This window comes from Triplophysa rosa, linkage group LG1 (genome assembly GCF_024868665.1).
Source record: "Triplophysa rosa linkage group LG1, Trosa_1v2, whole genome shotgun sequence".
Taxonomy (NCBI): domain Eukaryota; kingdom Metazoa; phylum Chordata; class Actinopteri; order Cypriniformes; family Nemacheilidae; genus Triplophysa; species Triplophysa rosa.
Window position 1 is genome coordinate 17,166,380 of NC_079890.1, and position 23,193 is coordinate 17,189,572.

The 23,193-nt window shown below is 40.0% G+C and overlaps 1 protein-coding gene across 11 annotated transcripts in view; it reads left to right on the forward strand.

The window, feature by feature from the left end:
• tjp1a (tight junction protein 1a) overlaps window positions 1–9,734 on the forward strand; it is a 113,882-nt gene extending 104,148 nt beyond the window's left edge. For 6 of the 11 annotated variants that reach the window (XM_057347262.1, XM_057347275.1, XM_057347264.1 and 3 more), the window contains 6 exons: window positions 573–779; window positions 892–971; window positions 1,924–2,362; window positions 2,527–2,741; window positions 2,891–3,034; window positions 7,932–9,734. In XM_057347262.1, coding sequence (XP_057203245.1) covers window positions 573–779; window positions 892–971; window positions 1,924–2,362; window positions 2,527–2,741; window positions 2,891–3,034; window positions 7,932–8,026 — 1,180 coding nt within the window. In that variant the 3' untranslated portion in view covers window positions 8,027–9,734. The remainder of the gene's footprint in view (window positions 1–572; window positions 780–891; window positions 972–1,923; window positions 2,363–2,526; window positions 2,742–2,890; window positions 3,035–7,931) is intronic. The other 5 variants (XM_057347265.1, XM_057347267.1, XM_057347299.1 and 2 more) reach the window with 2 other exon arrangements.
• The last annotated feature ends 13,459 nt before the right edge of the window (window positions 9,735–23,193 follow it).

A 23,193-nucleotide genomic window follows, 5' to 3' on the forward strand; every position in this document is an offset into this window, starting at 1 on the left:
TGACCATGTTAAGCATGAGACACTGTTGCACCACCCCTTTAAAGTCCCCGTGAACCGGAAGTTGCGATCGTTTTTACTTCCGTATTCTGACACATTTCCGAGTGAAAAGGAATTTCAAAGGAGAAAATGAGTGGGCGTGGCTTGCATTTTTCACTGCGAATTGATTGGATGTGTAAAAACAGGCGTTGCATTGATTTTGAAATGAAACTGGCAGCAGACTGACAGTTGAAGGGGAGGAGTTAACGAATGCTCCGGCCAAGCCGTCTAGTTTACGTCATTTGAGATAGATAGTCATTTCAGGGCGGAAGTGCATTTTCAGATTTTAACTGCAGATTATGAGGGTACATGAATTTAAAAAAGAAAATGACCCACATTGATGTGCTATTTACTATAAACGCTGCAATATTTCATGAAAAAATAAGAATTGTCATTTTTAATTTCACTGGGACTTTAACAAACAATGTGTACACTGCGAACACTGATATTGTGTATCTCCATGTTTTCTATCAGATTACTTTTACCATAATTCATGTACATACTGGCATAGTAAAGTACTATTTCTGTTTTTTCAGAGCTCCAGAGCCACAGCAGCCACAGCCTAAGGTGGCGGATGATATCATTCGCTCGGATAACACTGACCCTGATGAGGATGAGGAGTACTACAGGAAACAGCTCTCTTACTTCGACCGCCGCAGCTTTGACAACAAACCCTCAAACCCACAGCTGACACCCGTCATCAAGCCAGCTCAACCCCAGAGCCAGCCAGGGTACTACCCCAGGTACACGCTAAACACACACATTTAATACAGATGGCGTTTACATACTCGCACGTGCATGTTTTACATGGCATGAATCTGTTCCCGTTTGTGCTTCTCTGTTTGGCTGCCACAGGGCTGATTCAGTAGAGAAGACCAACCCTGTTCCTCCAGTAAACCCAGCTGTCCCACCCCCGACTCTGCCCAAACCTGCAGGTAAGTGATCGATGCAAGTGTGATGATTTAATAATATACCATGGATTCAACTGCTTAGTTGTGGTGTCATTTTGAAATAGCTGTACTGTATATGCCGGCATGAACAGGGATGGTATATATTTGGCCTCTTTGGTACATTTACGTTTATGCATTTCACAGACACTTACATGACCCTCAGCATTGCTAGTGCACCTCGAGGCTGTCAAACTCCTTGAGCTCATTTCTTTACTTGTTTCCCCCAGAATAAACACAGATATTTTAAAAATGATATCTGTTATGTACAAAAATGACTTTGGTTGGATTCTTTTTCCCTATTTTTTTACTGTAAGTCCACTGCACAATCCAAAACCTTTTGTTCATCTATTTTTCATCTGTATGTATTTATCTTATTCTGGCAAGATTCTAGTATTATGTGCTGCGTTTTAGCATCACTACCTTCCCACAACCACCAGTGGTCACCATCTTTATTCTGTTCTCTGTAATATGACATGAACTGAAATGTTCAATGCAATACCGTTGTAAGGTTTTTTTTGCGCCGATGCTGCTTGTTTGTTTCTTATGGAGTTTGCATTTTTAATGAGAGAAATTAAACCAGCTTGGATTTTGCCTGACTTCAGCATAAATCAGAAATCTGTCTTAAATCTGTAACCCATGTAAACTGAGATTGTATTATTATTTGAGTTTTCTCCAGTCCCCCTTTCGTTTCTGATTTTGTTTTTTGATACATTTTGGTGCGACCACATGAACAGCATAATTATATGCAATGTTAAATATGGGTTTGGTTTTAATGGTGTGCACACCTTGGTAAGTACACGTGTTGGGTAGGGACTCGGCATCAGTCAGAGATGAAACTGTAACTCTTTCAGTTAAATTTATATTGTTGTAAAAAGCCTTACATTTCATAATATGAAACCTGTAGACACCCTGTCTTCTTTCTGTTCCACACAAACAGCGACCCCGCCGCTTGATCCACACGGATCTCCAAAAGTGAAGCCACTTAATCACGAAGACACGGTCCAGAGCAACTACCTGCCTCAGAAGAGCTTTCCAGAGAAATCTCCTGTTAACGGCACAAGCGAACCTCCAAAGCCCAACAGCGTTCCTGCCACGTCCAGCTACAACCGGTTTGTGCCCAAGCCATACACCACTTCCGCAAGACCCTTCGAGCGCAAGTTCGACAGCCCCAAGTTCAATCACAACCTACTGCCTAATGACTCTCAAAACAAGGTGGATGATGTAAAAGCCCCCATCAGTAATTCTGTGAAACCGCAGAGCTCCCCCCAGCCGGCAGATCACGACAGCGGCGTGGACACCTTTACTCGCACCATGGACCAGAAATCCAAATACCAGCAGAATAACATTAATGCCGTGCCCAAGGCTATACCTGTCAGGTACAGTAGAGCTCAGAGAAACTTAGGAAAGTAGAGTAGACCATCATCTATGGTGGGTTAGATTTATTTATAACTGAATCAAGGAAGTTTATAAAAATAGGCATCTAACAATATAGTAAACATTACCTTTAAAGGACTGCTCACACCTGTTTTTCTTCTTTCAGTCCGAGCGCTTTAGAGGATGATGATGATGACAGCCACACAGTGGTGGCAACAGCACGAGGCATCTTCAACAGTAACGGCGGTGTCCTGAGCTCTATTGAGACGGGAGTGAGCATCATTATCCCTAATGGAGCCATTCCTGAGGGCGTGGAGCAAGAGATCTACTTCAAAGTGTGTCGGGACAACAGCATCCTGCCACCTCTGGACAAAGAGAAAGGTCAGTCACACATCCCAGAACTCTGGGGGTAGACGATTCCGATGATTTTGTCTTTCTCTGTTAAAGAACTTGAGCTTAAGAACCGAGTTAAATACTGATTCTGTTTTGTGTGTCGAGCAAAGACTAATGAAAGTTATTTTTTTCCGTAGGTGAAACTCTGCTGAGTCCTCTGGTGATGTGTGGCCCTCACGGTCTGAAGTTCCTGAAGCCAGTGGAGCTCCGCCTACCTCACTGTGCGTCTATGACTCCTGATGGTTGGTCTTTTGCTCTAAAATCCTCCGACTCCTCGTCGGGTACGCTGTCATCTCTCTGTCTTTTTGGGGGTCATTTGGGATGGCTTTGTGGCAACATGGTTGTGGGCTTTTTCTTTATACATCTTTTATTTCCATACAGCTTATCCTTTGTTTGATTATTACTTTTGGCTGTCACTCACTCACTTAAAGGAGTAGTTTTCCTTCAATATGAAAATTCTGTCATCATTTACACGCCCTCTCGTCATTTCAAACCTGTATGACATTCTTCCTTCTGCAGAGCACAATAGAAGATATTTTGAAAAATATTGGTAACAGAACAGCACAGCCCCCCATTCACTTCTGTTGTAACCAATGCAAGTGAATGGTGGCCAGTTAACAACATTCTTCAAAATATCTTCCTTTGTGTTCTGCGGAAGAAGGAATGTCATACAGGTTTGAAATGACAAGAGGGCGTGTAAATGATGCCAGAATTTTCATTTTGAAGCTGAACTACTCCTTTAATCAATCACTCACACAAGTCTGCTCATTCATTTATGTGGTTGATTTAGGGCCTGTTCGCACCAAGTGCCAGCTCTAGAGCAGCACGTCTTTAAATCAAAACAATGCATTGCCTTTCGAACTGGATGTAAACATAAAAATCCCCTGCAATAAAAGTTTTTTCCTGCTGTGTATGGTAAATCATTACGTTTTCCCCACCACAAAAAAACATGCAAATAAGGTAATATAATCCATTTTTGGATCAATATCGATGGCCTCTTAAGCAATATTAAAAATCAAATAAGCAGGAAAAAGTCATACTGTAAATTAACAGCCATAATAACAATATTCTTAATACCACTACTAACAGTAAACCTGTATTATTACTATTTTTCCAGCTCTGGTTCTGACACTTTAACACTATTTTACACCCATTCCCGCAGATTGACAACATTGTGTTTCAATGACAAATTGTTTGACATAAGTAAATCATTGTCTCGGTCTACTGCATCAGTCAATGATTTCTGCAGCTTAGATCAGTTAAAGGGATAGTTCACCCAAGAATCAACTTTGTGTGACGTTATGACGTTAAACATGTTTAGAGAACTTCCGGCGTCTTCGGAGCACAAATAAAGATATTTAGGTGACATCCGAGAGATTTCCAGGCCTCCTCATTGACATCATGGTGTCAGTTGTTGCCAAGGTCCAGAAAAGTACTTAAGACATCGTTAAATTGGTCCATCCGCGCATAGTAGCTCAGTTGAATTTTTTTGAAGCGACGAGAATGCTTTATGTGCGAAAAACAAACCAAAATACAGACTTTAGAATCAGAATCAGAAAGAGCTTTGTTGCCAAGTATGTTTGCACATACAAGGAATTTGTTTTGGTGACAGGAGCATCCAGCACACAGAAACAGCAACAACAGTACACAGAGACCATAACACAATAGAATACAGTACAGATGATTTAAATAAGGGCCTATGGGTATAAAAAATGAAGAAATACAATACAATAAACATAAGATAAAGATATAGAGAGTAAAGCTATGTGTGTATGTAAATATGTACAAGTAAAAAATAAGAATAGACTATTGTAGTACAAGGTATGTGCTATATACAGCAGAATGAAATAGAATTTACAGAAAAAGTTGTATAAAAAATAGTGTATTATCTGGAGGATATAATTAATATTGCACTTAATCGACATGTTCTCCTCTGTCTTCTCAGTGTATGGCGTGCGTTCACGAGAGCACTTCTTCAGAGTTGCGCTTCCGCGTTGAGTCAGAGCGCTGGCGTCCAATAGGGGCAAGCCCCATGCGGCGTTCGGCGCACAAACCTAAATACGCATGCGTCAAAGTGCTCTCGTGAACGCGCGCCATACACTGACAAGACAGAGGAGAACATGTCGATTAAAGTCTGTATTTTGGTTTGTTTTTCGCACATAAAGCATTCTCGTCGCTTCCAAAAAATTCAACTGAGCCACTATGCGCGGATGGACCAATTTAACGATGTCTTTAGTACTTGTCTGGACCTTGGCAACAACTGACACCATGATGTCAATGAGGAGGCCTGGAAATCTCTCACCTGAATGTCACCTAAATATCTCTATTTGTGCTCCGACGACGCCGGAAGTTCTCTAAACATGTTTAACGTCATGGGTGAGTAAAAAATCACACAAAGTTGATTTTTGGGTGAACTGTCCCTTTAAATACCTCCACATCTGATCATTATACAGCATCTTTTAATCATACGAGCTCATGTATTTATAATTCACACGTTATCGTTTAATATCTCTGGTCCATTAAAGCCATTCATTTTGATCAGATTCTCATACAGCCACCCAAATGTCTGAATGCTCACGGATGCTGTCATTGCCTTTCTTCTACTTAAAGAGAGCAGCAGCACGTGTCCCTGGGTCTTTCTCTTTCTCTCTTTTTCTCTCTCTGTCCATTCATTCGTCTTGGTGTATCTGTTAGTGGTAAAGCTGGCATCACCCTGGATTATACTCTAATGAACCTCTCAGATTAAAAGTGCTTGATGAGATTTACGTGTTGCCCTGTTTCAATGCAATCGGATAACAGGCACTTGCTTGTAATCTGCATAAAACAAGGCCGTTCTTTAGCCGTAGCTAGGGACTAACTGACCTGCACATTTCTGTAAAGTGAGAGAGGTTTACTTAACTGTGGTCTTGCATAGAAGTGAACTGTGAATTAACTCTTGCTTTGCTGGAATTAAAATGTAAAGGATTGCATTTGTTATGAAGCAGCCTGAATGGGGTGGATATAATGACAATGGCTTAACCAAAAACATATTTTTTCTGCTATTTGTTACTAGTGCACATGACCTGTCCATATCTGATCATCAACCGGATGGTTTCCTAGGCATTAAAGTGCCTTTAGATTATTGGTTATTCCTCTGCTTCTGCTGTTTATGTCTATTAGAGCATTTAATGCATCCTGGGAGCCTGTGTCTTATTTTCGATTTTCTCACAATGTTCCTCCCTTTCCCTAATGCGACCCAACAGGATCGAGAGCTGAAATGACCTATTATACATCAGTTGAAGTAGGCAATGCAATGGTGAAAAATGGACCGTACGCGTTATGTTTTTCCAACCTAGTGTTTTCTCCGCTTATTTAAGTTTAATTCCTGGTAGTGTTTTGGTTGAAGTAAATACACATCTATACACATCTCCAGTATATATCTGTACATACAAACTGTTGCTTGTACATTTTGGTATTTACATTTATTCATTTAGCAGATGTTTTTGACTTAAAAATGAAAGGTAATTTAACTATAATTGAAGTTTATCAAGCCATGTTTACAAGTAGGATTAAATCTTAAGTAAGGTAAATAAACTTGTGGATCGTAACCAAGTTGTAAGTACTGCTTCAAAATGCCAAAACAAGAAACAGGAGCAAGAGACAAAAAACAGAGAGTAGACAACGTCATTTAAACTCAAACAGGCTGTTCATCAGCTGGTCAAAAGTTTAAGACCATAGCCCAAAAAAACCCCACAACAGAACTAAAAGTGTCAAAAATGGACTCAGTAGTGAGTAGCCCCACCGTTCTTCTTGATCACATCAAACACTCGTTTCGGCATGCTTGATGCGACTGTTTCCAGGAGGCTGGTGGCAACATTGCTCCATGTGGTGAAGATGGCTTCACGAATGACATCCACGTTCTGGAACTGACGTCCGTTTTTGTAAACATCCCTTGCCATCCATCCCCAAACGTTCTCAATGGGATTTTAGATCAGGGGAACATGCAGGATGGTCCAAAAGAGTGACGTTATTCTCCTGGAAGAAGTCCTTTGTCAGGCAGGCGTTGTGAACTGCAGCGAAAGACCCAGTCATTACCGCACAGACGAGGGCCCTCAGTGTAAAGGGATGCCCGCTGCAACATGTCCACATAGCCAGCCACCGTTTGAAGGCCCTGCACAACCTGAAGCTCCATTTTCCCATTGAAGGAAAAAGCACCCCCGATCATGATGGAGCCTCCAACACTGTGCCGCCTAGAAAACATTTCCAGTGGGATCTCCTTGTCATGCCAGTGACGTTGGAAGCCATCAGGATCGTCCAGGTTGAAGTTTTTCTCATCGGAGAATAAAACTTTTTCCACCTGTCAATGTCTCATGTTTGGTGCTCCCTTGCGAATTCCAAACAGGCAAGTTTGTGGCGTGGAAGGAGACGTTTTTTGTTCTTGAAGCCTTCTCTTACAGATGCCGTCTTATGGTTATTGGTCTGCAGTCAGCAGTAGTAAGGGCCTTAATTTGGGTTGAGCGTCGCCCTGCGTCTTCACGGACAGCCCGTCGGATCCTCCGGCTAAGTGCAGATGAATTTTTTTTGGGTCTACCACTTGACTTTTTTGTCCCATAACTCTCAGGATCTTTTAAGAAATTTGCAATGGCTGTCTAACTGCGTCCAACCTCGGCAGCGATGGCACGTTGCGAGAACCCTTGCTCGTGCAGCTCAGCAATCCTGCCACGTTCAAAGCCAGAAAGCCTTTTTTTCTTTGCCGTTAGGAGAAGTGTGACTGCCTGAAGAACAATGACATGAAAGCCACATTTTTGTGCAGATTTGAACTTTGTAAGGCTATGGTCTTAAACTTTTGATCAGCTGATGAACAGCCTGTTTGAGTTTAAATGAAGTTTTCAATAAATTGCCTACTCTATGTTTTTGTCTCTTGCTCCTGTTTCTTGTTTTGGCATTTTGAAGCAATACTTATAACCTGGTTACGATCCACCAGCGAGAAATGCGAATACTTGCAATGTTTTCCCTGGTCTTAAGATTTTGTTCAGGAGTGTAGAAGAGTTTTTGTTTCTTTGGTATGGTAGATCATGGTAGAAAATAAGCATGTATGTGGCTTAATTTAAAGTTGATAAAGTCTGCTGTCACCAGCACATGCATCTTATTCTCCACTCCTCTTGTAACACTCACCTGCATTTTCTTCTGTCCATCCAGGTGATCCTAAGAATTGGCAAAACAAATCTCTGCCTGGTGATCCCAACTACCTGGTTGGAGCCAACTGTGTGTCTGTACTCATTGACCATTTCTAAGGAGGGCATCCACAGGCCTGTTACTGAATGTGGGACCAGATAAATTGAAAGAGAACCCTCCTTCCCCTTTACGAAAACGCACTCTCGGTCTTCTAGGATGAAGGCGCTAGGCAACACTAAATGAAGGGTCTCCTGACTGTGCTGTGTTTACTGTAACCATGAAGACTGGAGGGTGGGTTACATTCTCTGAAGTGCTGTTTTAATCTCCACATCTTCCTCTTCGGCTTTTCTTCCTCTTTTTTTTAAGTGCTTTTAAAGGCTTTTGAGGATAACAAACAACCGATGTTAACTTTTACCGGACTGCATGCTCTGTGCCACTCACACATTAATATTCACACTGTAAGCCAAGTATAATATTTGCTACACATGATTTGTGTTTTTCATTGTTAGGTTCTTCCATTCAGTCTAGGAAAATGATAGACTATATTTACCTGCAAATGTATTTTCTCTTCATATAGTATGCACAATAATATAAGTATAATGTACAGCGCGACGTTTCTAGAATATTGAATTCTACTTTTAGTCCCGAGGATATTTCAAGCAGTGTAGATGGAATGCATTGCCTGACTTGAATCATGAGAGCGTCAAGGTGCAGAACCAGTGCTAGATAAGAGTTAAAGGAATGGGAGAAATGGCAAGTGAAGAATATCCACCTTGAAAATTTTCTAGCCAAGGACACCATGTCACCAGAAATACCTACAGGCTCCACTTTTTGTAATAGTTTCTTTGTAGACTCTTGGACCTGTGAACTTTAGCACTGGAACATTCCTGCTGTGTCGAGATCTATGCATGTGCTTTGACTCAGGTGTGAAGAACGCTGCTCTCTCATTTCCTCTCTCTCTCTCTTTCTTATTTTATCTCTTCCAGTTTCTTCCTCAGTCTCTCTTAATCCACCAAAAGCAGTGATGCCTTATCTGAAATGATCACTTTTTCAATAACAAAAACCTTTTGGGTTTCTTTTTTGCTAAGTTGTGTTAATGATAAATTATGACGAAACTGAAGTTGTCTTTCTGCCATTCTCTCAACCCACTGTACAAAATAAAGCTGGGTGTCGCGCACAAGAGCAGCATACAGGCTAAGAACAGGTTTTCTCTTTTTATCTGCTATGCACATGACCTTTAAAGAGAAACAAAAACTCAAAGGTGGCAGGAAAGAAGTGAATTGGCTGTACATAAAGCTAGCATATTGCCTTCATTACTGGTTTGTAAATGACTTTTGTATGTCTTTATTATTTTGTATAAAACTAAGGGGGAAAACGTTTATAAATGAGAAAGGATGAAATGAAAGTGGTCTTTGTATTATGGTTCTTCCCTGAAGCCTTGGAACGTGTATACAGCAGTAATGAAATCACATTTTCTACAGATATTCACTCGATATAAGCGTTTTTAACGATAACCATCTTTTTATTCTTTATTTACAAAAGAAAGTGCTTGATGTAGCCTAAACTATTCTCGAAACCTGTTTCTTTTAAACGGTGTGCTTTAAATGTGTCCCGCGCATTTATTTCTGATACTGGATGCTTTTATTGTGTGTCCTGAAATGTATTTTTGTACTAATAGACTATATATTACGGCACACCGGAGATCTTTTTTCTTTAGACAGTATAACACGGTTTAGACTGGTCATTAGCTATTCACGTGAGCCAGAATTTTGTTCCCCAACACAATTTCCAATATGCCACTGTATTAAAAAATAAAATCATTTTTAAAATACAATGTGTTGTTGTTGGTAATTTTAATAGTTGTAGGAGCAAAAGAAAGCGCAACGTAGTGCATACAGAGACCCTTTTTAACCTTAGTGGCAAGGTGCCTTTCAAAATGTGTCTCATTGCGACAGGAGACTGCAGTATAATCAACGTGTAGTGACGTGTGTGGCCTGCAGAGGGCGTGCAAGCACTACCGTGCAGGTCAATTAATTGCACTATAATAATATTCTTTATCAATGGGGTTAATCTCTTCGTGTGAAACTTAAGTATTAATGTGTCCTCCCACTCTAACAATGGATGATCACAACCCGTCAATGTGAAGATAATTTTGTCCGTAATGCAGATATTCAAAGAAAAAATGATCAGACAAAAGCACATTTTTAACTTGTGTTAATGAAGTTTTATTGAACGGTCTCACTTTCTATATCGTGGATTATTTAACATAACATCAATTCTGTGGGCAATTACCTGGGATATAAAAAACTCAGTTTTATGTAATATACTATAGCCAAGTGATAGTGTAGCTCAATAGCCATGTTATTTTTTGCCAGCTCCCATTTATATGATCATAGTTACTAAATGCCCTGGTTAAACTATGGTTAGTATAGTAAGACGATTGTAAATTGTTAATGATTAGTTTAAGGCTTTAAGCTATGTTCCTAAGAAAATGCTTGCTTGAGATTTTGTGATCACAGAGATGTGCGTCGTTTCATCTGCAAGTTACATATTCGTTCATATTAAAGTAAGCCTAATACTTTATTGAATAATGGCATCCCTTACGAAAATTAACCATGTTTTTTTTGTGGTACAAGTGTAGTAACCATGGTTTTTGGTGCATTGATTACTTAGGGCAAAACCATGGTTTTACTACAGTAACCATCGTTTACTATGGTTTTTACAAAAAACATGTTTTTCAAAACCATGGCTATTTTGTGATAACCATTGTTTTACTACAGTAACCATGTTTTTTTGGTTTTAACTGTAGTAAAACCATGGCAAATTTTCGTAAGGGATACAGTATTATTAACCTAAAGCAAGAACTCTTAAATGGAACGCTGTTGTATTTTACCGAAAGGTAAAAATGTGAAAAAGTGGGATAATTGAATAGGATCGTTTTACGCATCCACGAGCATTGGTTTTACGGCTCTTTAAATGGGGCCGTCGCCTAAATCCATCTATGTGAATTTATATGTGGCGGCACCTCCTCCACACGAGCACCTGGTCACACACGCATCTGAATGACACACTACTAGCGCGAGGCTGCGGCGGCAGCACACAGACGCGAGAGAAATATACACTGCTGTCGGACGCAACCGTAAATCACCGGACACGCGAATGCGCCGTATATACATTAAGTTAGTTTTTTTTACAAAGCGAATGCTAAACGTATTCTGTCACAGATTCATTAAAAGGCGAGTCGTGAGAGATTTATTTTAGGATCTGATGGATCGCCTACCCATGCGTTTCCTCCCATCCTTTACGCGATGTTTCGTCAATCTCCTCGGAATGATTTTGGATAGCGCTTATTAGTCACCCGCAGTCAGAAAACGGCGCACTTATCCCCAGAACAGTGAGAGCAGGACATCTATTTCAGCATGAGATACCTCGTGTAACGGAAGGATGCTCTGCGCGTCTTGGCAACCCGTAATGAATTCGTCTTTATATCGTGGATATCGAAGCGACTGAACCCAGAGGTGTCCTGTAATCCGAAGAGCGCTGATTTCACTGAAGTTTTGCTATATTTAAAAGATTGTACTCGTTACCATGCCTGTCAGTGCGATGCCGAGGGCTCGGTCTCTGAGCCCGGTGTCCCTGTCCCGCAGTCTCTCCCGACTGAGAGAGTTTCGGACCCGGACTCGCATCATGCTTTCTCTGGGAGTTTCACAGATGGTGCTCGGGAGTCTTATTTTGGCTGTCAGTTTCGCCGCTTTGGCCCTTACTACTTCTCCAAGGGTCAGGCATTCCTGCCCCTTTTGGGCTGGATTCTCGGTAAGTTGCTTTCGAATCTATATTATGGAAGTATGTCGTTTTCTTGAGTAGATGTGATATCAAGCATTATTTGTGAGGGAGTAACTGCAGGGTCAACAGTCAGGTGCTATGTTCCTTCTGTGCTATTCGGAGTTGAAAATGAAATATAACTGACAGTTATTAACGGTACCCTTTTGTGCAAATAAGTGGCCTACAAATAATTATTAAAGTGATTTCGTCCAGCTACGCAGCCAAAGAGCATTTTTAGTGTGGCTGTCGATTGGGCTCAGGTGAGGTATACCTGGCTGTCCTACGCGGTTGGAGGCTTGTCCTTTACAATGCAGCACAATGAAAGCAGATGCAATGAGATCAGATGTTTATTTAGGTCTCACTCGTGCCTGTTGATGTTCTGTTTGAAGTTACTTCAACAACTGCAATGTGGCTGATTTGTGATCACATATTTGGTAAAATGTCATTTAATGCACAATCACAGCAAATATTCATTCATATCTGTGATTTCCATTGAAATATGCATGTGTTTGTACTGTTTGGTACTACAATTGACGACCATAGCAAACAGATCCCTAATACACGAATATACCGTATGTGATGAACTGTTGGCTTGACTTGTTTTCATCATCGTTTCCCATTTCACACACGGGCAAATCTTGAATTTCGTTCCTTATTTGTTCCAACTCTGGTTGCAACTGTAAACAGCTGTCTACAAACCACATATGACATGTTTTGTTTGTTTATTTCTTGTTATAGCCTGCTGCTTCTCACATGACATTTTTAACAGCGGTTGCCAGGCATTCTGGGTGAGATTTCGATTGTGATTAGTCTGTAGTGAATGCATACAAGGACCTTCTGAAATTCGAGGATGCGAATCGGGCTTGTTATAGTAAAACTCACTGTGACTCACTTAGTCTCTCTTATATTGTTTTGTAAATTGTCTGAATGTAAAAGCTTTTAAGCCCCACAACACATCTTCAAATACATGCCGAGTAAACTTTTGAATAAGCATTACAATTGATGTTCTTGTAATATCTCTAAATAAAGTGTCCTTTGTACTGTATATATAAACAGACAAAAGCATTATATATTGAAGTGTTGTCGTAATACAATTTAATAATTGACCTTTAGTCAGTGGATGTTGGCATTACTTTGTCTCGCACATTGCCAGATTTTAGTCAGTGACATTTGACATTGCTTTTCAGCTGCTTTTAAATATTTTACAGTGGTTTGGAATACATTTAGAGGCTTTGGGTTTTGGTGGGGGACCAAACCTCAGCCCAGCCCTAAAGTTATAACATGCTGCGTTCCTCACGGGCATGTGCTGAGTGACTGGGCCGTAATGAAGTTCTGCAGAATTACTGTACCAGTCAGAGAGAGAGAGCACTGGATTAATGGTGTGGTATGTGTGCTTGTTCTGCATGGCAATGCCCCGACAACTGCCATTGAGTTCATAAAACAGGTGAAAGTTTGCTTTGTTCTGATTGGAGTTAAGGTTAACAGTTAAGGTTATGTTAAGTAGCTCTACACCATTTTTCACTGCCCGTGTTCCCCACTTCCACCCCCTCATCTGCCATTCTGTCTCTGCTGTTACATCACACGGACACAAAGAGACTACATCAAGTCTCTGACCACAGCAGGAAGGCCCGAACCGCAGGAGAACTGTGAATTAATGTATGCGCATATGTGCAAGGGCACAATCCACCTTTGTATGAGAATTTAACAAATGCTTCTTCTGTTGCTGTGTAACAAGATGCATGGTGTTATTCTATTCAAGCACAGATCTTCTCCGTCAAAGCCCATCACGATCTGGAGGACACAATTATCAGCACGGGTAGGACTATGGCAGAAAGGTGTTGGAACGCTGACAGGCATTAACCGCAGTGTCACCAGGCTAGCAAAATGAATGCTGACCGGCTTATATGAAATGACCCTGTGTCATATCACATTCCATGCAGAACTTGGTCTCTTCCCAGATAGCACACTCCATCTGGCTTACGTCTATTTGACGTCTGCATTTACATCCGCAAGACATCTGCAATACATAGTTTGCTCATCTGCAATACGTCTCAGAGACGTTTGAACGTCTGTAATACGTCTGCTAAAGATCTGGAGATCTGCTGCGTAAAAGCATCTGCTAAACATCTTAGAAAGAGCAGCTTTACATCCATTCTAAATCATAAACATCTTACAGACATCTTCTAGATGTCTATATGACGTCTGACAGCAGACATCTCCGAGACGTATTGCAGATGAGCAAACTATGTATTGTAGATGTCTTGCAGATGTAAATGCAGACGTCAAATAGACGTAAACCAGATGTATGTGTGCTATCAGGGTTGCATGCTGTATCCTTGATAATAGATCAAAGCAGCAGTCTTTTGAATTTTGAAGCAATTTTGTTTGTGCGTGCGTGCGTTTGTGTGTGTGTGTGTGCGTGCGTGTGGTGTGGTGTTTACTGTTGGATGAGTTATATAGTATTTCTTGAGAGGGAGTTTGCAGTGAGAGGAAACCTGATTGACAGTTACACACAGTACATGATTCAGTATAAACACTCCAGAGATTAAGTGCAGTGGTGTAAATAAATGTACTGTTGTTTGGCAAGGGTTTGTGGCAGTGTTAACACCTCCTCTCAAAGCTCCGACATCACTTTCACTGCACCACTTAAACTGAGATCTTTTAGAGACGAAGACATTTAAAGGGATTACAGTGCAAATATTATTTTCTTACTCAGTATTTTGTCTCGTTATTAATAGAAACATTTGAATGGGGAAAGGTATAGTTTACTCGAAATAACAATTCTATCATAATTTTTCCCTTATGTCGTTCAATCCCTGTATATGACTCTTTCTTAACACAAAATGATATATTTTGAGAAATGTCACAGTGGTTTCGTGTCTAAACAATGGAAGTCAGTGGGGTCCAGTGTTGTTTGTTTACTATCGTTCTTCAAAATACTGTATATTGTTCTGTGGTGGTCTGTATGTCATACGGGTTTGGATGCTCCTTTTGATGCACAATCACTGTTTTAGACCGACTAAATGTAATACTGGATAAGATTTCCGTTTGTACTGAATGCTGCCAAATCTACTGATATCTCGTTTGTTCCCGGTGATAAACGGGACCTGGGTGTAAATGATGAAAAACGGTGTATTGGTAGCTCCGCCTTTGTTGGTTCTGCTTTCGTTACTAGAGAAGCTCGCGGCACGCGCAGCCTCTGTGAATGTCTGGAACTCCATTGCACGTCTACCAAAACACCACTTCTCTTAAACTTTCTAAGAGGACAAGCTGTTTAAACTTAACACTTGCACGCAGCTTGTGTTTCTCTATGCTATACTCGATCCTAGCTCCGCACCGCAAGTCTCCATGTGCGTTCGCAAGTGCACTTCCCAGCAACCTGCCAAAAACCAAAAAGGTTGTCGTTTTAGGTTTCAAAATTGGTGTTGGAAAATTAATATTTACTAATGTAAAAAGAAAAACAAGAAGAAATACATTACCATTGTATTTTAAGTGTACTTTAAAGTAATATAAATATAGTATTATCCCACTTTATTATTTTGTTTATTGTTCATTAAAAAGTAACTACTTTTTTACTTTTATTTTTAATAGGTAAATATCATTTGTCACACTATGTGCAATGTGAGCACCAAACCGAATCTCCAGGTGCTCTCTTGAGAACCAGATAGAAAAACGTATGTGCACCCCTGCACATTGAGCCTGATCAATACCACATCAAGCTCTGAGATAAAGTCCACATTTTCATTAATTGAGCCCTTGTCCTTAAATATCTTGCACCAGCTTCTCTGCCTCCACAGGGACGTCCTACAGCTGGCCTGTATGATAGAAGCTCAGCTCGCGTTTTCTGCGCGGTTTTAGTTGCGAAATGTGAATCGGGCCTAAGTCTTTCGGTTAGCCGCTTGATCACATTAGTTAGGCATTACCAAGTTAGCTTGAAAGCTTTTAAACTGACATTATAATACTTTTGTGTCATTTAAAACAGCATAATGTCAAAGAGCAGTGTCTAAATTATTTCACTTTGATATTATAATAAATGATTATAATGTCATTTAGCCCTGGATATATGCTTCATGTGTTAATAGTGATGTACTATGCAATAACAATTAAGTAAATAACGAAGTAACCAATATGTTGTGTTGTTTTTGAGAGGTGCAGAATGCAGTAGTCAGAGCTAAGACCGAGCCGTCTTTAAATGTTATTTACTTTACGCTCTTGTTGTGTCACGTGGTAACACTCGTTCGTAAAGTTTTCTGAGCTTTCTGTGGCTGTTGTTACAGCCTTTTACCGCAAAAATTCTAAGAGAAACTTTATTTTGAACAAATACCAGAAATGTCCTCTAACATAGTAACAAATACAAAACGGAAGTGCGGAGCATCAAACAGGAAGTCACTCGCGGTAATTGCGCCCTCCATGGAGACGTCAAGAAAAGGGTGGATAACAGCCTTAGAGATTCAGACTTCAACATTTTTAGATTTCATTTTTACACTTCAGAGGTTGAGCATCATTCATCCTCCTTTAAAAAATACTGAATATTCACAATTTGACATTCGTCTTTAAATATTAAACTAATATTAAATTACCAACTAATTCTTAATACTTTCTCATTTCTGATCTATACACGTGCAGGTGTCAATTTGTGGGCATCATATTGTTTTATCTGTTAGGTTGACAGCAGCATTGTAGTCAGAAGTGTTTTAGTCTCAACACACCCCCATCTTTCATGTGTAAGCCTGGGTACAAATAAAAACACTGTCAATCCTCTCCAGTTTATTTTATTGCGATCATCTCTGTGTTTCAGAATTCATATCATCCATTTTATAAAGGGAGCCTCTCATGTCCCTTCTCAATATTTTGGGCTCTTTGCTCATGCAAGGCATTCATATCTTCTTGGTTTATACAATATACTGTAGTGAGCGTTGCGTGTTGGCTGATGGGTAATTGAGACCTTTGTGTGGTGTGATAGAGAACCTCATGGGAACATTGTGACGAGACGAGAACAGGACCGAGGCCAGATTCAGAGAAAAGGGATGGACAAAGAGAATGAGGAGAAATTTTCTTCGGTTTGAGATAGTCCTTCAATGGTCAGGGTTGATTCTCTGCAGCTCTCGCCTGCTATGTTGAGTTTTAATAGGTGTCAGAGCCTCTGGCAGAAAGAAGACATGTCATTTTATGTCGGAAATTGAGAAAATAATTGAAATCCCATTCAAAAATTTACTGTTATTTTGAGATGACCTTTTCTGTTCTGAATTTAAATGTATTCTATTGATGATGTCTATATGTGTTTTTTGTCTGTGCTCTTCATTCTTTCTATTTAAAATCTGCAAATGCCACCATATAACGCAAGAAGAATTCTACTGTTTTCCATCCATTTAAAATGATTTCAAGCTTTGATTAGTGATTAATGGTTCAGAGATGGAGTAAAAGAGAAAAAAATCACCTATGTGGTTTGGGTGTGGAACTTGCTGAATTTAAATGTCTTTGCATACTAATTGGGAAATTACAAGTTTGCTGGAGAGAAAAGGCTTGGCTGGGAGTTGTTCATTTCCTGGGTTTGCTAAATTGCCTTGCGTAATTGTTTCTGAATATGAAACATGATTAAAGACTGAGGAGGTGGAATGGATCTCATTTAATGAAACTCAGGCACATGTGGCCACGTTTAAACAACATTTTACAAACAATCCATATGTACGCCATCATTTCTGCAACTGGCAGGCCATTAATAGACGTATAATAACAAAAACCCATAAACAATCCTTCCATACACCTCTGTGTATTGCTTATATTTCTGCCAACATAACAAATTCCAAAGCATCACTTGGATCAGTTCCAGTGTAATACATAATAAAATAATTAAATGTTAGTTTAGGGTTTGTGATGAAAATGTCCTAAAAGCACTGTCACATCATCTCTTTCAATTTAATAAAACCTCACCGCATTTTGTTACCAGGAAGATTATTGAATTTAGGCCTAAAGTGTGCTCCACGTTGTTTCCACATTGAGAAGAAAGTCTTGTAACACAATTAACCAAAGATAGTTTTGTTTTTAATGTCCTTTTTAAAGGTGTTTTTTAATAGTTGATAGTAAGATGCACAATAGTATTCATTTATAACCAGTTGTAAGGAATACACCAATAAAAATGTCAATGACATGAATTTGTCTACACTTTTAACTGGAGTTATGCAAGTAAAGTTTTTTCACAGACTTAATTCACAGTTATGCTATATATAAAATATCATTAATAAGTTGATGCCACCAACCTGGCAAAGTTTGCCAAATCTAATGATAAGTTCTTACTCAAACAGGCTTGTTGTCCAACTCGTACCTTTCAACACGTCTTCGGTTCCAGGCAGACTGGTGTATCAGAACTCCTGGAAGATGCGTGAAGCCAATTTTCTGCTGCCGTTTGTCAGTTTGGCGTATATTATGCATAAGCCGGTCAGTGACTAGACTTTGAGCAGTCTGTGGGTGTGCTGTCTAATGCTGAGACTATTTCCCAGTAAACCCAGGTAATATTTGATCATTAATTACTGTGAAATCAGTAAAGCTGATTATGTTTTCATGGATTAGGTGTGTGTGTTGGTTTCAGGGTGAGTTTAGTTTAATACTCAGGAGTGCATGCTGGTTGTTTAAGGCTACTAACACCCACTGTACACTCCAATCAATCACAGTCGTCTGCAGGATCCATTACTGAATTCGCTCTCATGCCACTCAAGGTTAAATCACCCTCCTCTGACAGACTGTCAGACTGTGCTAGATCAATTCATTAGATGGATTCTGATCAATGACTAGATTTGCATGTTTCCCCGCTCATTTTGTTTGAGCGTATCGTTTGGGCTTTGTGGTGTCTGGCCTGAGCCATTAATCTTTTGCGGTGACCTCATTTTGGTGCACTCCCAGAAATCGCTGCGTCTTACGAGCTCCCCTGTGAGCCTGCAAGCTGTTCAGGTGTCGGCGGTCAGTAGTAATTCATTTTCATTGTGCAATTCTTTATTATAAGTAGGCTCATTTTTCCTATCACTTGAGTGTCTCATCTCCAGAGACCCGCACTAGCTGCTGTACTAATATTCCTGTCATTGCTCATCCGGTGCTGCTGTTACAGTACTTTCCCTCCTTCACATATAATAACATCGACGCTCCATTGCATCATAACTTTTGCTCTTGCCTGTCACTCAGATTTCCACACATTAGTATTGAACACATGAAGCTTGCAAATGACTGAGTATCAAAACGTTTTCTAACAAACACACCATTTTTATACCTGTAGGCAATAGTGGAATGCATATTTTCACAAGCCTCCCACCTGTAAGCACTATATCACGTATTGATCCAGAGTATAGGATGTGTGCTGATACACGCTAAAGGCTTGGAATATAATGAGCTTCAACATTTAAAAGCTTGAGCTCAGATCCAAGGCATGACAGAAAAGTAGGTAAAATCAGAGGTATTAGCTCCCATTTAGCAGGCTGTCTGTCAAAAGCAGGCCAAGGGCTACGATTTTCTGCTCTCCGCTGCTTGCGTCAGATGCATCGGAGGCGTGTGCCTCTGATAAAGCACCTCAGATCTGTATGCAGACGCCTCTCAGATCTGAGTTAACGGATTGCATTTAATGTCTGCTGTCAAAATGATCTTCTCCTGAGGCTGTCCTGCATCATTAGGGCGTGTTTGGATCTGGTTAGCGCACCTTCTCCAGGGTTCTGAAGATCAAATGGAACACACACCACACTTCACCTTTTACATCACTGGTGGCTTTGAATAATGACCCTGACGCGATGAGAAGCTGCTGAGCAATTCAGTTACTGCTCGTAATTACTGTGGAAACCTCTTCTGCACACGCATGCATACACAGAGCTCAGAAGTTATATTAGTAATGACCTCTCGTAGACCTAATGGTTTTCAATTTAAAGATAATGATGTTTACTTTGCTCCTTCTAAGATGAAGCCTGTTGATATTTTTAGATTTTAAAGGCACAGTTCAACAAAATATGAAAATTCTTTCATCGTTTTATACACTCTCATTTCATTCCAAACCTGTATGACTTTTTTTAAGAATGTTGGTAACCAACATTGGACCCCATTGACTTTCATTGTATTGACAAAACCACAGAGAGATTTCTCAAAATATCTTTTTTTCGTGTGTTTCGCAGAAGAAAGAGTGGACTTCAAAAATATTTATTTGAAGAATGGTGATAACCCAACAATAGCGGTACCCATTGACTTGCATTGGTTTCAGTGGCGTAGCAAGTCATGTCCGGGCCCATATGCAAAAAACGAATGGCCCCCCGTCTGTTCGCGACCGCGTTGTGTATACTGGATGTAGGTTGTTTACTCAGGTTCATTATTTAAATGTTGACACGCGTCAATCGCGCTCACGTGGTAAAGCCAGACCCCAAGGGAGCGCAAACTCCCATGTGCCAAAAGGAGGGAAAAAGTGACGCAGCCAGTGTTTTGCACGTGTTTTTACTCGTAAAACAGTTGTCAAACATTAAACATTTAGCTACTTGCATCGCGCTGGCTCTTAAACTCTTTCAACCTCGGCTTCTGTCAATAGAAAATCCCGCCTTCTTTCATTTGATTGGACGGAAGTCCTCGCATTTCTTCATTTGTTTGGCCACCTCAATCAGATTGACATTGACGAGGTCATTCAGACTCCATATAAATTAAGCTTCATTCCGTTTCGACACAGCAAGGTAAACAAAGTGATGTTGTACATTATACAATAATAATAGTATGACATATACAGTATGTTGCACATGCTACGAAAAAAATCAGTCTGTGCCTACAAATAAATGTAATAGTGAGAACTACCTGTCACTCGTCTTGCTACGCCACTGGAGCTGCTGAGCCAATTTTTACTTACTTATATGCACCTGCATACCCAGACGCTACGACACTGATTGGTTTTGTGTCCGTAATAGAAGTGAATGGGTACTGCTGTTGTTCGGTTAGCCACATTATTCAAAATATCTTCATTTGTGTCATAGAAAGTCATACAGGTTGAAATTACATGAGGGTGTGTAAATGATGACAGATCATTTTTTGGTGAATTATTCCCTTTAAATGTGTTATATACTGTACAGTAAATAAACAGCTGTTTAAATAGTAGCATCCCTTGAAACTAGTGGAGGCTTTGACCTGGAAACTGTATTCCTTACATCATGACTAAACGGGATATTTCACCCAAAAATCTAAATTCTGCCTTCATTTATTCACCCTCATGTCTTTCAAAACCTGTATGACTTTTGTTTTACTCTTGAACAGAAAAGGAGATATTTTGAGAAATGTCTTTGCGATTTTGTGTCCATACAATGGAAGTCAATGGGGGCCAATGTTGTGTGGTTACCAACATTCTTCAAAATATCTTCTTTTGTGTTCTGCAGAAGAAAGACAGTCATACAGGTTTGCAATGACACGAGGGTGAGTAAATTATGAAAATTTGGGGGCGAACTATCACTTAAAGCGGATAACCCTTACAGTACATATTTATCGTTTTTGGAATTATTAAAAGCATCATCCGAAATGTCACCAAAGGAGAGGTTTATGATTAGCTCTCGTCCTACGAAAGACGTGTCCCCAGAGGACTGTTAAGTAGACACACGTGCAAACTGTTATTAGAGGTTATAGTGTGTTGAAGACAAAGAGAAAAACATATTAAACTCCAACACAATTTCTGTTAGTGTGGAAATCTATTTCAAACTGTTGTTAGTCCCAGTGCAGCTGGAGATTGAAGCTACGCATGTGAAGTTATCTATTGTGTGTCTGTGAGTGAGCTCTTGGGGATGAGTCAGAACTGTTATGAGCCAGTCGTTTTAGCAGCAGCCGCTGCTGTGCTCTATAGCTTCACAGTTATAAATCTCATAGCACAGAGGCAATAAAAGGCATTTTTGCCGCTGTGGGCGGCAGATTTGTTAACGAGTTTCTTCCCCCAGACCTGTACGTTCTCTCTGGTTCTTTTTTGCACATCAAGGAAACTGACCCTGTGTCTACGGTATATTCAAGTCCTCATCCGCACCAGTGCACTGTGCTTGTCCTCTACTATACATCCCTGACCTCCATCGAGGCCAAGAGAACTCTCAGTACCTGTTCTTTACAAACAGTCAAAAATCTGGCAGCAGGTTTTGGCTTCACCACTATGTTCTGAGCGCAGAAAACCAGTAATGCCAGGCATTTGGACAACACTGATACAATTAACATCTTAAAGGAACAGTTCACCCCAAAATGAAAATTGACTAACATAGTAGGAAATTTTGTTTTATGAATGTCTTTGTTCTGTTGAACACAAAAGGAGATATTTTCAATAATGTTGGACAGAAAATAGTTCTGGGGCACTTTTGACTACCGTTGTCATTTTTCCTATACTATGGTAGTCAATGGTGGCCAAGAAAAGTGACACAGTTTGTGGGATATGGCTGCTTATGCAATACAGATAGGCTACCGTTGTTTAGGAAATGTACAGAGCTCTGCACATGACATGCAAAAAATATAGTGTGCACAATTTAGTCATTCATTACCTCAATTTACCAATCCACACAATTTATAAATCAAGGGAGTGAAAAATATCATGTGCACAATAGACTTTTTTCACAGAATGGCATGTGCAGGGCTCTTTAGAAAGGTGAGATCTATGTCAAATTTAAAATGGCATGAAATTCAGACAGCTTTAATACACTTTCTGTAAGTCTCACACAGACGGGTGCTGTGACATTTTAAATAAAGTGTAAGATTGTGTCGTTCTTCTGTTCACACTTTGCTGTCACTCTTTGGTGTTAAGTGGCACAATGAGAGTCATAAACCGATTAGTTCACACAAAAGTAAAATTCTGTAATTGTTTTCACCCTCATCCCTGACTTTCTTCTGTGATGCATAACAAATTCTTCTTTCATTTTGCTGTACCTCTAAACTCTTTGGGTGTTTGGAAATGGTTTTTAGTCTTTTAAGAACTTGCCAAACACCATTGTTGTAGACTTATTGCAACTCAAGCTGTGGTTTCAGAAGATTTTGAATAATTAAACATTTTACATTCATGCATTTTGGCAGGCGCTTTTATCTATAACATATACAGGTGATTCATGTATTGCTCATCAGAGTCTTGTATTGAGTCATTCAGGATATACTTCATTCATGATCATTTTTGTCATTTGGGTATAGCTTGACACGTGATATTGCCCTGGCCTGTAAATGCTTTTGTTGTACAGAAATAGAAGTCATCCGTTCTCCCTCAGTATCTTATTTTGTCTCCCAGACTTTCTTATTTTCCAAATAGGGTAGGTGAATGATAAATGAAAGAGTTTCTTTTTTTTTCAGGTAAGTAACCTTAGTGATTTTTACTGATAAACAACACTGATATCTGGAAATGTGTTGAGTGCAGCTCTATCAGAAAGAAAACAGGCACCAGCTCCCAATCCTAAACCAACAGGCAGGTCAACAGGTCATCACTGCGCGTCTGTCACCTACACCACATAAATGT